The following is a 15327-nucleotide window of genomic DNA, read 5'->3' as shown; positions in this document are numbered from 1 at the left end:
CAGAAGTAGATTTTACACCTTTAAAAAGTGGTAGCACAAATTTAATAAACTGTCTGACAGCATGGCAACAGGGAAGTGTATTGGAAACCATAAAATGATAACTTTCTTTAATTGTACTCTTGAAATATTTAAAAATATTTTGAGCAATTTTTACTTATTTGTTTTCTGAGATTTGAGTTCGTATCTCTATTTCATGCTATGGAACAAAAATAGCTACAAAAATCTATGCTTATTAAAAACAGTTTGATAGAATCTATTATGCACAGAACAAATAATTATTAGATTGAACAAATTAGGTTATTGATCTAAGTTTTTCAGAGCACAACAGAGTAAGAATCCCATTTCGTAGCTCATTAACAAAAACTTTAGAATAAATGCACGCCTCCTGTTCCTAAGTACAGATTCACAGAGGTTCTAGAAAAAAAGATTGATATAAAATATGCGTGCCTTAGGTTGTAGACTAATGTGTTTAAATGATCTGAAAGTTATTCCATCAGGGTCCTACTGTGTAACAATTGTAAGCATACTAATAGTTTAATGGAACAGCAGGCAGAGAGCAGATCAAGAAAAATTAAATAGAGTGGGAAAGTCACCCTGGTTTCTTTGCATTGTAAGCATTTCCACTAAGAACACATACATGCTTTCCCTCATTATCTAGAGATTAACTCTGAAAATTTTACGCCTCTCAAGATAATGTCTAAAAAATTTCTGTCTCCACTAATGAGACATTTGCTATCTCATCATAACACAGAAGTTATCATGAGCTGCTCAATTTTTCTTCCCCAATGGTATTTTGGCCACAGTTTCTAAAGATATGGGTGTTGATTCAACCTGGGAATCTCTACACTGAAATGTGACTCACAGTGCAGGTACATCCCAAATCTAATTGAAAGCTTCCTTTTAAATAATTTTGTTCTCAAATATTTTTCAATTTTTCAATTTGGGTAAGACCTCTAGTGAATACTGAGCTGTTTCTAATCCTGGTGGAAAACAAGCTATACACTTTAAAACACGCATACAGCTTTCTTCACTTCCTTCACTCCTTTAAGAATACTTACTTGTTAAATGCAAACATAAAAAAAAGTTTCAGTATTTTGGAGCTTTCTGATGCCTCAAAAGCCATAGCTTTGGTGTCAGTTTTTGTAATTTAAAAATACAACATGAAATTTTCATGTTAACATGAGATTTTCATGTTAACATCAGTCTATATCACAGATTTAATAAAAAGTGATTATTTCATGGTTCAGATTCAAGAAGAGTTCATATAAATTTAACTCCCAGAGTCATTTTGTCAGTACACAAATGTACATCTAAATTGTTCAAATATTATTAAGGTATTTCTGATAAAACACTAACTACAGTTTAACTTTTTTTTTTTTTCCTTTAAGAAACTGACATCACAGCCATCATAAATGAAGACATATCTGTCTCTTACCTGATAGAAGCAATATAAGAAATACAGCAAAAAAGTCAGGATACTCTGCCAGTCCGGAGTAATTCATTTTGAAGTAGGTTCCGAAGAAATGACCAATCTGCTTTCCAAGAAGTTCATCAAAGGTGCCACTCCAGGCTCTTGCTACACTTGATGTACCTTCATAAAATACATGCATATTTAGTGTTTTGCATGCGTTCAAGGGAATATAGTTACTTCTATTGACAAGGAAATAAAACTAAGCATACTGCTACTTGTACTTACAAAAACAGAGCTTGTGCTAAAACAGTGATAATTTTGAAATTTTAAAATTATCAAAAGTTCCTACCTATTTAAATGATAACATATTATTCTACAACTAAAATATACAAATTTGTACTTCATTTGTTCCCCAAATATTGCAAAATTATTTCTGCATCATTTATATTTGCTATCATTCTGGAAGACACTTACTTCTAAAGCTGAATTATGGTACATTAAACAATGCAAAACAATGTAAGAAAATGGTTTAACAAAGAACACGAAGGAAAGATTGCCCACCTGGGAATAAAGCCCCCCCAAAAAATCACTAGCAAGACTTATATTGCTAGTTAGTATTTAAGACCAATACTCTCTTCTGGTAACCAATGTATGGGGCCATAGCTAAATACAACCAGATTTTAACCAGTTTCCTACTATGAATGTACTTTAAAACAACAGTTATATTGATTTTGTAGTGATTAGGGCAACATTCCTGTACGTAGATATACATATGTATATACAGATAGGCATGCTTATACACAATATACCAGAACACGTACCTGTGGAAGAAAACATATATAAACCAAATTTGTCATCTTTGCCAAGGCAATGAAGTAGTTATTTGAATGTCTGCCACATAAGCATTGATATTACCCAGATATGGTAAACTTTGTGTTTTATGAGATCACAACATAGGACATCATTTAATTAGCATGAGATTATAGTGACAAATTAGAAACTAAGCATTATGACTTTCTTGAAGGGAGATACTATAGTGATGGGGTCCTTATAAATGTCTTTCTGTGTATGTTTAGAAAAAAATATTGGTTTCACTGAAATTATTCTTGCTGACCAAATACAGCAATGAAATTATTCCTGCGCATCATCACTACTGTCTAGCAAAACTTTTGTATTAGTTATTTAGTTCCTGCTGCTGAAGATGGACTGTTTATAAAGCACCTCGTCTATTTATAATGGCAATGAACAGAAGGAAAAACTCTAATCAAATTACCTCAGTTATTTGATCCCTGAATAAAAAGAAACAGTAGCTAAATACACAGACAGAAAGACCCAAATCCATAACTTATGCCTGCTTTCTCAGAAACCCTCAAGTCCCGTGTTTGTTTCTTGGCTTACCTATAATATAGGATAAAATGAGATTCCAACCGGTGATAAAAGCCCACAGCTCACCAACAGTTACGTAAGTATACAAATACGCAGAACCAGTCTTGGGAACACGAGCACCAAACTCAGCGTAGCAGAGACCTGCCATCACAGACGCCAGGGCAGCAATGAGGAAGGAAACAACAATGCTAGGTCCGGAATCAGATTTGGCTACTTCTCCAGCAAGGACATAAACACCAGCACCCAGGGTACTTCCTACTCCCAGTGCTATAAGGTCCACCGTCGACAAGCATCGGCACAACTTGGAGTCCTCAGGGCTTTCACCGCCAACATTCTTCTTCCGTACCAGGCACCGAACAAAGGTCAAAGCTGGTCCACAGGGCAACATGGTGGATGGAGAGCTCTGAAATAAAATACATCATTGCAGTGCATTACAAGTACCCCAGAAAGAGTGAAGAACAGCCAAAGAAAGGTAATTGCACGAAGAACTTCAATCACACCTACTTATTAATATATTTACTCCTTTCTATGGCATTAAAAAGGCCATCATGTTTTTTTTTCCCTGCAAAACACATGAGGGATTCAGTTATATTTAGCACTTATTCCTCTAGGGAAAGATATTCATCATCTTTAGGTTTACTACACTGCTGTTAAAAAAAAAAAAAAAAAAAAGGAATAGCTTCTATTTATCCATTGTTGGTTTCTTAACCATTTATAAAACAGTACCAAAACAGACATCTGTCATTTCATGAATCATTAAGGTTTTTAAGATCATCCCCAATAAATATGGATTTTTGAGATGTAAAACTCCAACATCAAGGCTATAAACACCAAAAGCTTTAAAATGCAGCATTCTGACAGAGCCAGTGCAATATCTTTTTGGATTCAAATGATAGGGCTTTTGCCTTTAGAATTCACTTCAGTAAAAAACAGCTTGAAAGTAGATTAAAACAGTGTTTCTACTCCTTCCCACACAAACAACATTTCCCAGAAATAATTATCTTTAAAAGAAACATATAAACTCTCCCTGGCAAGCTTCTAACAAGAACCAGTAGGATAACTACTCATCCCATGCCAACTGCAGCTTCTTCAGTACCCTGAGTGCTTGTCGCAGTGTGGGGTGCAATAAGTCCTTGCCCATGAGGTCAGATTTTATGACCAGCTAGGTCCTGTAGGCCAGTAGGTGAGGAGCATTTCTCTGGCTTGTCATATGAGAAAATGACAAGGAAATAGGAAATCATTCCTCACAGGAAGTGATTTTCATTTAGACAAAGATACTCTGCTGGTATATCCTTCCCCATACATATCAGTCTCCTGAATCAGTAAAGGGCATTTCTACCCACAAAAGTTCAATCCACTAACGATGACTTTCAAGAGGGATGTCTCACTATGGCAGTATTTGATCCTGGAACAAAGACTCAGAAGCAAGAGGACTGCCATCCTGAATGCAAGATTGCCTGAAAAATATCCCCTTGGGTATTAAAGAGAGAGAGATATTTGAGCAGAAACATGTTCCTCCTCTTCCTGTAGCTCCCCAAGCACACTGACTTGTCACTTTCATCTTTAAAGAGGGTTCATTAAAGCTTCCATTCACCTTTCAGGGAAAGGAAAGTTGATAACGGAAAGTGAATGGAATTGAACAGCTCCAGGCAGTGATGTTTAGTGCCCATTAGAAAGGTGAGGGCTCTCCCAGGACAGAGCAAAAAGGCAAGACAGGCAAGTTTCCAAGGCTGTGTTGCAATTAGGCAGTTCAGCCCTTCGGACTCCCAGATATAAATATCTGCCTATGGTGTCCAGACCTCAGCCACTGAGGCAATTTCACACACCATGATGTGAATGTTGGCAGACAGAAGATATCCAGAAGCTCTTCTGAGGGGAATCGATATTGAACTATTCAGGCAAAATCCCCTACTGTAGCTCCTCCACTCTAGTAAAAACATCCCATTCCCCCAAAGGCAGGTTTCTCTGTCCTGGCTTGTAGTTTGATGAGTACTCCCATGACCATTATATTTTCCTATAATGACACTTCTGAATCAGTCGCAATCACTTAAAATGCAATATTGATATACTCATAAGACTGCAGCCCATGGTGATAGGCGGCAACACTGTTGTGACTCCATGCCTTTCCCTTTAGCAATTTCAATGTTGCAGAAATAAGGGTGGTTTTGTTTTTAAGGAGTGATTCATTACTTTTTTTTTTTTCTCTCCTCAAATAATAGATCATTTGGTGTTTCATTAACAGGAAAAAGTGTTCTGTCAGACTTTCTTCTCTGAACACTAATCAATTTCCAAGACTTTTGTTATTCAGATGGCATCTCAGATTACTCTGCTCCTTTGCAATTTGTTACCAGTCCTGAAGACTGTAAAGTCATTTATCACAGTGGCCAGCTGGGTGCTGTTAGTTTTCTCTGCTGAGAGACAATCTGGGTGACAAAATACGTACTTCTTCTGCTCCTACTTTCTCCTACTCGAGTGGAGAGAACAGGAGGCTGGCTTTTGCCAACCACAAGCTGGTAAGATGAAACACTGCTTCTGACTCAAACTGACCCTCCTCTCTTTAGTCTTTAAAAATTTGAGCACAAGCAAAGACAAGGTACAAGATACAAACCTTGTGTCTGTAGAGGAAAAAACTCCAGTATGAGGGATAAACATATCATTTTAGGTATATCCATCCTAACATGGACCTGAAGAACACATATCCTTCTATGATGACCACTGCAATCTTACTGTGTTTACTAATTATGTGTGAATATACAACAAACAATGTCTGAGTGCTGTTCCACAACTCCTGTTGCAATGTGCCAAGTACAGCGTGCTGCCCCATTCAGATTTGGCACAGGCGTCTGAAGAATCCAGCACCCATCACCCATACTTGACAAGAAGAACTGATGGGCTTATTTGGTCTCCACACGGGCCTAAATGGCATAGGAGGTGACAAAGTGTCTTCAGAAATCACTGGCAAACTTAACCTTCTTCCGAGGTGCCACCCGCAAGGTACTGCAATGCAGAAGGTGGTAATCCAGAGGAACAACCCAGGCACAGGTCCGCAGGGACATGTGCTGCCACACAAGCACACCTCACTGTCACGCTGTGGCTAAGCACGTCCCCAGCTCATCCACTAGCCACAGAAGCAGGAAGGCTCCAGCAGAAGCTGGGAGTGCCTTTTGGTGGCAGCATTGTCCTGGACAAGCTCACACTGACTGCTGCCACGGCACTGAAAAAGGGCCTCACTCCTGCTGCAGTGGAAACCTGCCTCTTCCCAGCAGGCTGACCGCTGGGGCCTCTGCTTCCTCGCTGCTTCTGCTGGCAGCAGCTCTGGCCGAGGCCCCTGAGGGCTGGCTGTGCACAGCTGACCAGCCCAGGCCCTTCTCCAAGGCCTCCTGGCAAGGCATGCTTGACAGCTTGAGCTTGAGGCTGACCATCAGCGGGCAGTTATCCCTGAGCGAGGCTAGGAGCGGGCCCAAGCTGCTGCTTCTCTCACGTGTTCAAACCTGTGCTAGGCGCCACGTCGGTGAAGTCTACTTTACAGAGGCATCTGTCACAAGCAAACACCTATAAGTCCATTTGTCATCGACCTTGGCAAGATCCTTTTGCCGCAAACAACTCAGTTGGCAGCTCCCTGGCTCTGCCTGCACTGGGTCACCGCACTCCTGACGTCTCCCCTGGATTAAGCTTTTCTTTAGCTAGGGATTATTCTGTAACACAGAAAACATCTCCAACGGTCCTCTGAAAAGGGGAGGCCCCAGTTCAACTGCCCGGGACTTGAGGACCAATGCTCAGTCCGCGTTCAAGCCTCTCCCTTCCTTGAAAACATTCCTAGAAAGAAATGTGCAGCCGAGCACGTCACAGCTTAGCCCTTCAACAGCATGCAACAAAGGGACAGGCGGGACTGGAGCACCTAGTTTGGACAGGAAAGGAACTGGACAGACCTATCTAACACAGAGGGAAAAAAAAACATAAGCCCCTCATGTCTCATGGACACATATACTGTATGTTGGAGTACTTGATTAAGCATGGATCCTTCTCCCATTCCTTCTGCCCCTTATCATCTTGTTTGTTCTGACAGACCCTTCTTCTTAACTTCAATCTTTACTGGCCAGGAAAATTCCTGGTTGTAAACCAGCTATTTTACTGCTTGATCTATGTTCATCTGAATGCTAGCTCAAGCAGATGAGTTCAGCCCTATAACTCATAGCAGGTCTCCCATTCAGATGGATGATCAGCCATTTAAAGGCCATCTATTGCTAGCCCTCTTCTAGCAGCAAAGGTTTGGTATGAAAAAAATTTGGTCTACAAACAGAAAGCAAGGGGCAAAGTCTCCACATGGAACGTTTCTACTCATCTTTAAAATTGTACTGACTACTTCACAGTCTGTAAAAGCCACCATTCTCACAAAGTATTTTCTATGTGAAAAAAGCTAACAGCCTCCTACCCCAAAACAAAACACAAACAATAGGTGGATATCAATACAGCAGGAAAGTTACTGTTATATCATAAAATCGTTGTGCATTGTACCACATGTTCATTTCAAAATGACATTTTAATTATGCTAAATGAGTGATTTAAGTCAGTGCTTATCAAACCCAAGCTGTACATGGAAAAAAAAAAAACAAAACAACTTCTGATTAAATAACCTCTGTGTTGCAAGTCAATATTTTGTACTAAATTTTCCATTAGAAGTTCTAATAAAAATGATTAAAATTTTCATCCGAAAAGCAAGTATTATATAGCCACATAATACCTCTGAATGTTGTTATACTGTTATCAAGATGTATATTTAAAGATTTCTTAAGCAAAAGTAATTTAATTTACTTCTAATCTAGTTTGTTGACTTCACATTATATATTGCAATATACTTCCTTAGGTGCAGCAGTTTTACACTTTAAATAGCATATAAATTATGGAGAAAATACCACCAACAAATTTGTAACATACTCAAAATGCAGAAATATAAATATATACAAATTAATTCAGAGTCTTTCTTCAGCCTCAGTTTCCTGTAAAAACCTGTGAAAAGTTTTACCAGTTGTTTTAACTCTGTATAATTTTGGTAAAAAATCTTGTTTGCAGGATTTATTATTCAAGATATGCTATTGCAAGATCTTATTCAAAGTTTCAGTATCTAGTGCAATAATATAGAGGTTAAGCATAACTGTAGTCTATGATTTGTACATGTGTACACAAATGCCCACGCAATACATGATTCTACTGCAACTGCAACTTTTTGGTGTCCTAAAAGTTGATGTTGTGCCCAGGACTTTCAAAAAAGTCCTTTCAAAAAAGGACTTTCCATTTCGCTGTCTTGGAATATTTAAAGTAGAGCACCCAAATAATACATAAGGCCCTAAAACTGGAAAGCAGCACCTGTAACAGAATATGCATAAATGGAAAAGGAAAAATTTACTACATAAAAGCAGAAATACCTTCCATTCAGACTGAGAAAAAAAAAAAAACATAAATCACATCTTCTGTATTAAGACATTAATTTGCACTTAGAGACATAACAATTTAAAGCACACTAAATTTAATACTGCGTAACACAGGTCTCACTATTCAAAAAGCACACATGTTAAAAGCAGAGTTTCATACAAAAACCTGCATTGTTTTCAGATTGCTTCTTTTAGCATTACCAACCTGATTCAGAGCAACTTCTGCTAGGCAAACTTCTGCTTCTCTTGCCCAGTCCTGAACTTCTGTAGTCCTAAATGTCAGAGTAATAATTGAACGTGAGTTTGTTGAAATATTCTCTTAAAAGCAAGCTGCTGCGGCAGAGGGGGTGGAGGCTCCACAGCCCCAGGTGATTGGAGAGCTGGGAGCTGGCAAACGATTTACCCAGCGAAGGCGGGGAGGGAGAAAGTCTTGCTGCTGCTCAGATAAATCATTCCCACCCTCTTCACATCATAACATCTCATCAGGATGCCACTTTCTACACTGGAACACCCCTGTCTGCTTACATACACAGTGAGAAGGTACTCCTCATCCATCCCCAGGGGACTCTTTTTAAGCATCCTGGATGACAAGAAAAGTGGGAGTGTAAAACTTTGACATGAAATCTAAGTCTTCCCAGCTTTCACATTTGCTGCCCTTGTAAAAAGCAATTTGACTTTGAAGTGTGCTGAGCCCTTTGAGCATCACTTTGCAACACTTTGAAACCTGAATCCTAGAGCATAGCATGAAAACTGCTTTTGCTGAGTACATTTTAAAATATAACTAATTTGAAAAGTATTGCTGTGGTAAGAAACAAGAGAGGAGCCTCTGTTTACAGTGTGGTTAGAGACCATTCTGCTGAACTGGGGTAGACACACCATATAGCTTCTTCTACTTTATATGGCTTGAAATGTAAAAAATTTAATTCAGTCTAATGCTGAAGACTGGAATTAGAATAGTCCAAATATTCCTGTGACACGATCAATAAATAATACCCAGTTTCTTAAAAATTAGCTTCCAGAATAAACTAAACTCCAATGGATAATATACAGCTGTATTTTTATTACTTTCAGTGGCAGACAACCCCGCCCCAAACAAGCGATAGAATTTCCAGTCAACATTATTCACAGTATATTGTTTCTCTTAAAATGCTTGTCTTTCAGGATCTCTCTTTTTGTTCAGAGAATATTAAAAAGATGCTAAAAGGCATAGGGAGGAAAGCCCCAGTGATGTCAATGCTCCTGCTTCCCCTCATGCAGAGCAAATCCCTGCTAAATACAAATGGTGTCTCCTTCCTAGTTAAGCCTTGCCCACTTCTGAAGTTAAGGGAATCTCCTTGTTCTCATAACTCTGCTTTCCAGCAGTTGCATGGTACCATCTCCACTGTAGATGTCAGACCTAATTGCCAGGAGCTCATTATCAACCCCATTCTCTTATCTCCCTCTTTAAATCTTAGCCTTGGAAACATCCAGTCAGAACACAAAAACAAGTTATGATTGAGGTTTAAGCCACTAATCAGTTTTCTTGGGTGAAAATAGAAAGAAATAGCATTAAACAGCATCATTCTCACCCATTACAGTATCTAGGCATTTATTTCCCAATGTTTCAGCCTCTAGGAAGCCCACTAATAACTTGGTAATTATTTGTGTGGATTATAGATAACAACCTCAAGGCTAGTGCTGAATCATTTCCAACTATCCATTAGAAACTGTTGTTAATGCATAAATTAATTTATAAATAATGGGAAAACATTCCTCCTTAAAATAAATAAATAAATAAATAAATAAATACTGGCTTTCCAGTAGGCTCCTGCTGGGCTAGTGCTGATGCACTGCACTGGGCTATGAATTTCTGCCACACCTAGGGCTGGAACCACTCTCTGGCATATCACCACATGTAAATAGTTCCCAAGTGGCTTTATTAATAAAAGACAAAAAAAAAAAAAAAAAAAAAAAAAGAGAGAGAGAGAGAGAGAGAGAGAGAGAGAGAGAGAGAGAGAACTACTGCCCACTACTTCCTAAATGTGGCCATAGATGTGGTAGTGAGAGGAGAACGGGCCCAAATTTAAGCAGGGGAACTGGAATTCCTTATTTCCAAGAAGGTAGAACAAGCTGAAGAAAGTAGTTTAATTTCAAACTTGCATTCTGATAGACTTATTAATTCCCTATAATCATAGTTCTTGCTATAGCATCTAGGAAACACCTATAAAATCTCTTACGGACATTTTATGCACTGTTTGAATTTGCAGATACACACATTTCAAAACCTCTTGCACTGCGCAGAATTAGCATAGACCTGTCAAGGGCATGTTGTCATATTCACAGAGCAAGACAAACAGTTCTTGGTATTAAATACACAAACCTGGTCAGACTGAGGCCAACAGCATAACTGCAAGTTATATCGTTGGGGTCAGGATTTGATTCAAAATAAGGACTTTGAATTAGGAAACAGAAGGAAGTAGATAGTAACGACAGAAAGGACTAACCCTTATGCCACCAACAGTACACAACCACAGCATGACACAACACTGCTCACGCTTTTCCACAAGAAGTATTTTAGGGATGTCGACTGTTCCCAGACGAGCTGCAGTATACCTACACAGCTTCTGCATGACTTCCATTGGGAGACCACAGGCTGGGAGCAAACCAGAAGCTAATTTACCTGCCAGTGTAGACAAACCCTAAGGATACTACAAGTACAGAATTCTCTAATAATTCCCTGACTTCCTATAGTATTCTGAACAGTCTATACATGTATGTGTCTTATGCAGGGAGCAACCCCAAACAAAAACTCTTCCAGTTTGGCTCATGGTTTGTTTCTAGTTACAAATCCAACAGTGTCCTGACCAACAACATTACTTTATAGCTTCAGTTTTGGCTTTAGAGAGCTTTGGTTTTGGCATTTTCAGCTCCTTAGCAACTACATCGTACTTGGACAAGGCACTAGATTAATCCAACAGTTCTCTGACTCCAGGGATTTTTGCAGCTCACTCTTGCCATAAAGAATTTGATCAGAAATTCTCTTCTTGCTATGAAACAGCTGACCACATTAGAAAGGATGAACTGTAAGAGAGAACTATTTTGTGTGTTTTATTTTGCTACAGAAGGTTCCTTTAAGACTTTCTTTTCTCGTGTCAGAAGAATACGAAGATATTGACAGAGATTTATTCAGAACTTTATGCCCAGGGAATTGAAAAAAAAAAAATTACATTCATTTGCAAAAAGAAACTCTTGCACAGACTAAACCAAAATACTGTTGGAGCCCAAATGACAAACGGTCTGATTAAAAGCTGCTCTGCTGTTGTCTCTGACTTGTCTCACAGCTCCAGGCCAAAAAGGCATGCCGTTTTACATAACCAGAGGTGTTAGCTCTGCAAAAGCGTATCCACGTGCTTGTCCATATGGCTACCCATATTGTGTGGAAGTTAAACATGAACAAAAGTGCTGGCAGGACCGGGATCTAAGTGAACCATTACAATTCCTCGAACAGAAATCTAAAATAGAGCCTGCTGCTTCGCCTTGGAAGTCAGGACTTTGCAGCCAACTGTAACAAAGGTAACTTAACATCCAAAAGAAAAAAAGGAAAACACGAGATGGTTTGTACAACTTGTGTAACTCCAACAGGATTTGGAAAGATGTATTAGCATTTGTAAAAGGATTCATGCAGTGCCAGCAGGAATCTTTTCTGTGTTGAGATAAATAAAGCAATGAGTGTCTTGATGTAATCTGCTACAATGATCCCGTATGTAGGCATTCAAGTCTCTCAGTCAGGTATCTACACAGACACTTGTTTCCATTGGATGCCTTAAGATCCTTGAGAGCAAAAATATTTTAAAACGTAAAATATTAAAAGATTTATTATTTTGAAATTCACTGAAGTTCTGGAGTATTAATTCATAAAAATTTTAAACATGCTAGATCAATGTCCCAGAAACTTCTGCAATGCTAGTAGTGGCTCTGAGAGCTGATATCCATGTTAACTTGAACTTAGGAGAAAAAATGGCTCCACTCCAAGACACAGCAGAGACAGCTGCTTTAACTGCAATGAGTCAAAACTAATGAAGTTCTAAAAGCAGAGGAACAAACTGCAAGCTAAAGTACTGTCTAGAGTATTAGAGAACTAGTTATGTATTCTTTCAGCACACAGGCTTTTGATTTTTTATTGCATGTAAGACCATGTGTCATTAAGAGGGCTCATTTCTGCATATGAAAGATCTATTGATGAGGGCAAATAGATCTGGCAAGGAATTTTCTGACTATAAAACTGGAAAAATCCATTTACTGAAGCCAAATATTCCCATAAGAACAAACCAGATTCAACAGAACACAAAATTTAGAAAAAAAATAGTCCAATTAACTATCTGTGAGGATATGCATAGCTCCCACATCTGAATATTCTTCATAGCATTAAGAAAAATGAATCTGTATTTACATATGAAAATGAAAGCCCAGCTTCCCCCCCCCCCAAAAAAAAAATAATCTATGTGCTAATCTACATAAAACAATCATAAATATGTGAGGGGAAAAAGAATCCTTACAAAACTCAATGGTAAATTAGACTAACCCTATAATGTTGTGATAGTATTGTTTCTGAAGAAACTAAATTACAATTCCACAGTCTTTAAAGGGCTTCCTATTTATTACAACACATTTACTTCAGGTTGCTTCTCATAATTTAAGCAGCCTACTGAAATTACTTCCTACAGAATGTGGTACAGATTAAAATAAATTATCTCTTGCCAACTCTCTCAACTTTTTGTTTAATAATTCTCCTTCACTTTGTACTTAGAAAGAAAAATACCTCAAATCTTGACCTTCCGTACGAGAAATGTAACACATCCTGTTGAATATATTATTAGACTAATACAGGCAGGAAGAATAGATCTGCTAAACTGCACTTCATGTGTAACAACACAGAGGGCTACATTAGGCACAAATTCCTACTAGCTATTTTGACCCAGGAATGAGTCATTTAACCTAATATTAAGCACGTCCCAAGCTACTACCAGCTATCATCTGCTGATCTCCCAATATTCCCAAAGGGGCTACAGGAACTGTTTGCAGTGCTGACTCATAGAGCAGTCCCCGAGTCTAAAATCAGTTTTGGAGAAGCCTTGAAGAAGGAATGTATCTATTTAAAGCCATGCTCTCTAAAAAAGAAATAAATAAAATAAATCCACACATGCTTTCTGGCCTGAATCCACACCTTGAGTTGAGTGCAAATACAAATAGGGAACTTAGATAGAAAAGCTTGTAACATATACAAAGAAGAGCAAGAAAACCAACGCTGCAACTAACACTCAATCCGTAAGTGAAAGTACAGCCGAGCTTTGCCAGAGCTGAAATCAACACGTCTGACATCTCCTTGGGGGCTGGGAAAGGAGCACCAGAGGTGGCTTCACACGGTGCCTTGGGAAAGGGCCCGAACAAGGCCCCACACAGCCTACGACACACAAACTTGTGTTTCTTCAACATGGAAGAAACGGTTGTTTCTTCAACATGGAAGGAAGCAGGGCTTCTTTCAACTGAACACACCCAGGTCCCAATCTGAAACATCCAGCCCCTGCCTCTCTTGCCTCCCACTTATCACAATATTGCTCTTGAGCTCCTGCTAGGGGCATATCCTACGTGTAGTAGATTAAACCTCTGCTAACAAGCCTCTAGTGACTTCTCTAAGACACTACAGAGAATGTTTCTCTAGCACACATGCAAGAAAGATCTACCAAAAAAAAAAAAAATTAAGGCATTGTATTTTTTTTTAAGATGTTAGCTATTGAATAACATCGTAAGCTGCTTTTCCACAAGGCTGATGGAACTCATGTCATCTCCAACTGAAGCGAAGAAACTTAAAAAAAATCCATTTATGACACCAGTCCAAGACAGATGTTTGACAGATGCCAAATATGTGGAAACATACTAATGTGCATGCGTACTTGCTTCTTATGGCAATTTAAGTAGGTAATAAGCACATTTTATAGCAATTATCCTGACCTATGTAAATGCAAAGGCTATTCTAAATTGCACTTATATCTCAAAACTTTAAAAAATTTATTAAAAAAAAGCTTTTTATTTTTTAAATCTATTACCTAAACAGTGGGGCTCTGAGTTATTTATTATGAAGAGTTATGTCATTATTTACAAATTAAATATTATATCATTTTATTATCATGTATTATTTATTATTAAGTGTTACATCATTACTTACAAAATGAGTACTTACTTTAATTGTTTTAAATACATTTCCTTCACAGTTTTTTTAAGGTTGTCTTTTTCTAATTATCAATTTATTATCTGAATTAACCAGCTCAATATTCTTCTGTAATATATCATCATATATGTGTGTGTATATATATATATGTATATTTATATATAAACAACTGTAATGCATAATCTTTTTCTCAGTTTAGTTGGATTTTTGGTTGTTGGGGGAATATTTAGGTTTTATTTTAAGCTCTTTGAATTAGAAAAGCTGAAAGTATCAGCTTTTCTTGTATCAAAGTGGGAAAGCTCCACTATTACCACCTTGAAAGAACATTTGGTTTTCTTATTAAAAAAAAAAAAAAGTTTGGAATATTTCTATTAGCTCCATTTCTACTTCATTCCAGAGGTATGCCATTAACAATAATTTTCCATGATGGAAAATGCCTGAAAAAAAAAATGATATGCAGCTTTCTGTTTTTATTTACTGTTTTTAATCAGTAACAGGGCTTTACCTCTTACCCCATGGTTACTAAGTTTCCATTACATCCTCTTGTGCAAGACATTAGCAAAAACCTAAATCAGATCAATTCCATCTATTTTGTCCTCTTCAAAAACAGCCAAAATTTAAAAATAAATAAATAAATAAAATAAAGCCTTGCCAAACCAGTAGAGCTGTACATGCAAATACAATCCTTGATTTTGTTTTCTGGTCTAATACAAAGATATGAGTAATGACTTAAGGATAAAATTAAATCCCAAACCTTTCCCTGCTGAAAACTGTACTGATTTGCACAAAAGCTGGTGATGTGCTAGAAGGGGCTTTGCCACTAATCTTAAAGTAGAAATCGCGAGAGCCTTTCCATGTGCTTAAACTCCTGAGGTGGCTGCTGAAATTGGTATAAA

General features: G+C 37.9%; 1 protein-coding gene across 6 annotated transcripts in view; it reads right to left on the bottom strand.

Moving 5' to 3' along the window:
- The window catches only part of SLC7A2 (solute carrier family 7 member 2), a 51455-nt gene that overhangs the window by 17715 nt on the left and 18413 nt on the right, over positions 1 to 15327 (bottom strand). For 4 of the 6 annotated variants that reach the window (XM_027456177.3, XM_027456178.3, XM_027456174.3 and 1 more), the window contains exons 2-4: positions 8432 to 8498; positions 2810 to 3200; positions 1436 to 1591 (exon numbers count right to left, since the gene is read on the bottom strand). In XM_027456177.3, coding sequence (XP_027311978.2) covers positions 1436 to 1591; positions 2810 to 3185 — 532 coding nt within the window. In that variant the 5' untranslated portion in view covers positions 3186 to 3200; positions 8432 to 8498. The remainder of the gene's footprint in view (positions 1 to 1435; positions 1592 to 2809; positions 3201 to 8431; positions 8499 to 15327) is intronic. The other 2 variants (XM_027456179.3, XM_027456176.3) reach the window with 1 other exon arrangement.

Source organism: Anas platyrhynchos, chromosome 4, assembly GCF_047663525.1.
Source record: "Anas platyrhynchos isolate ZD024472 breed Pekin duck chromosome 4, IASCAAS_PekinDuck_T2T, whole genome shotgun sequence".
In the NCBI taxonomy this organism is placed as follows: Eukaryota; Metazoa; Chordata; class Aves; order Anseriformes; family Anatidae; genus Anas; species Anas platyrhynchos.
The sequence above is the reverse complement of the archived record's forward strand: the minus strand, read 5'-3'. Positions and strand labels throughout refer to the sequence as shown.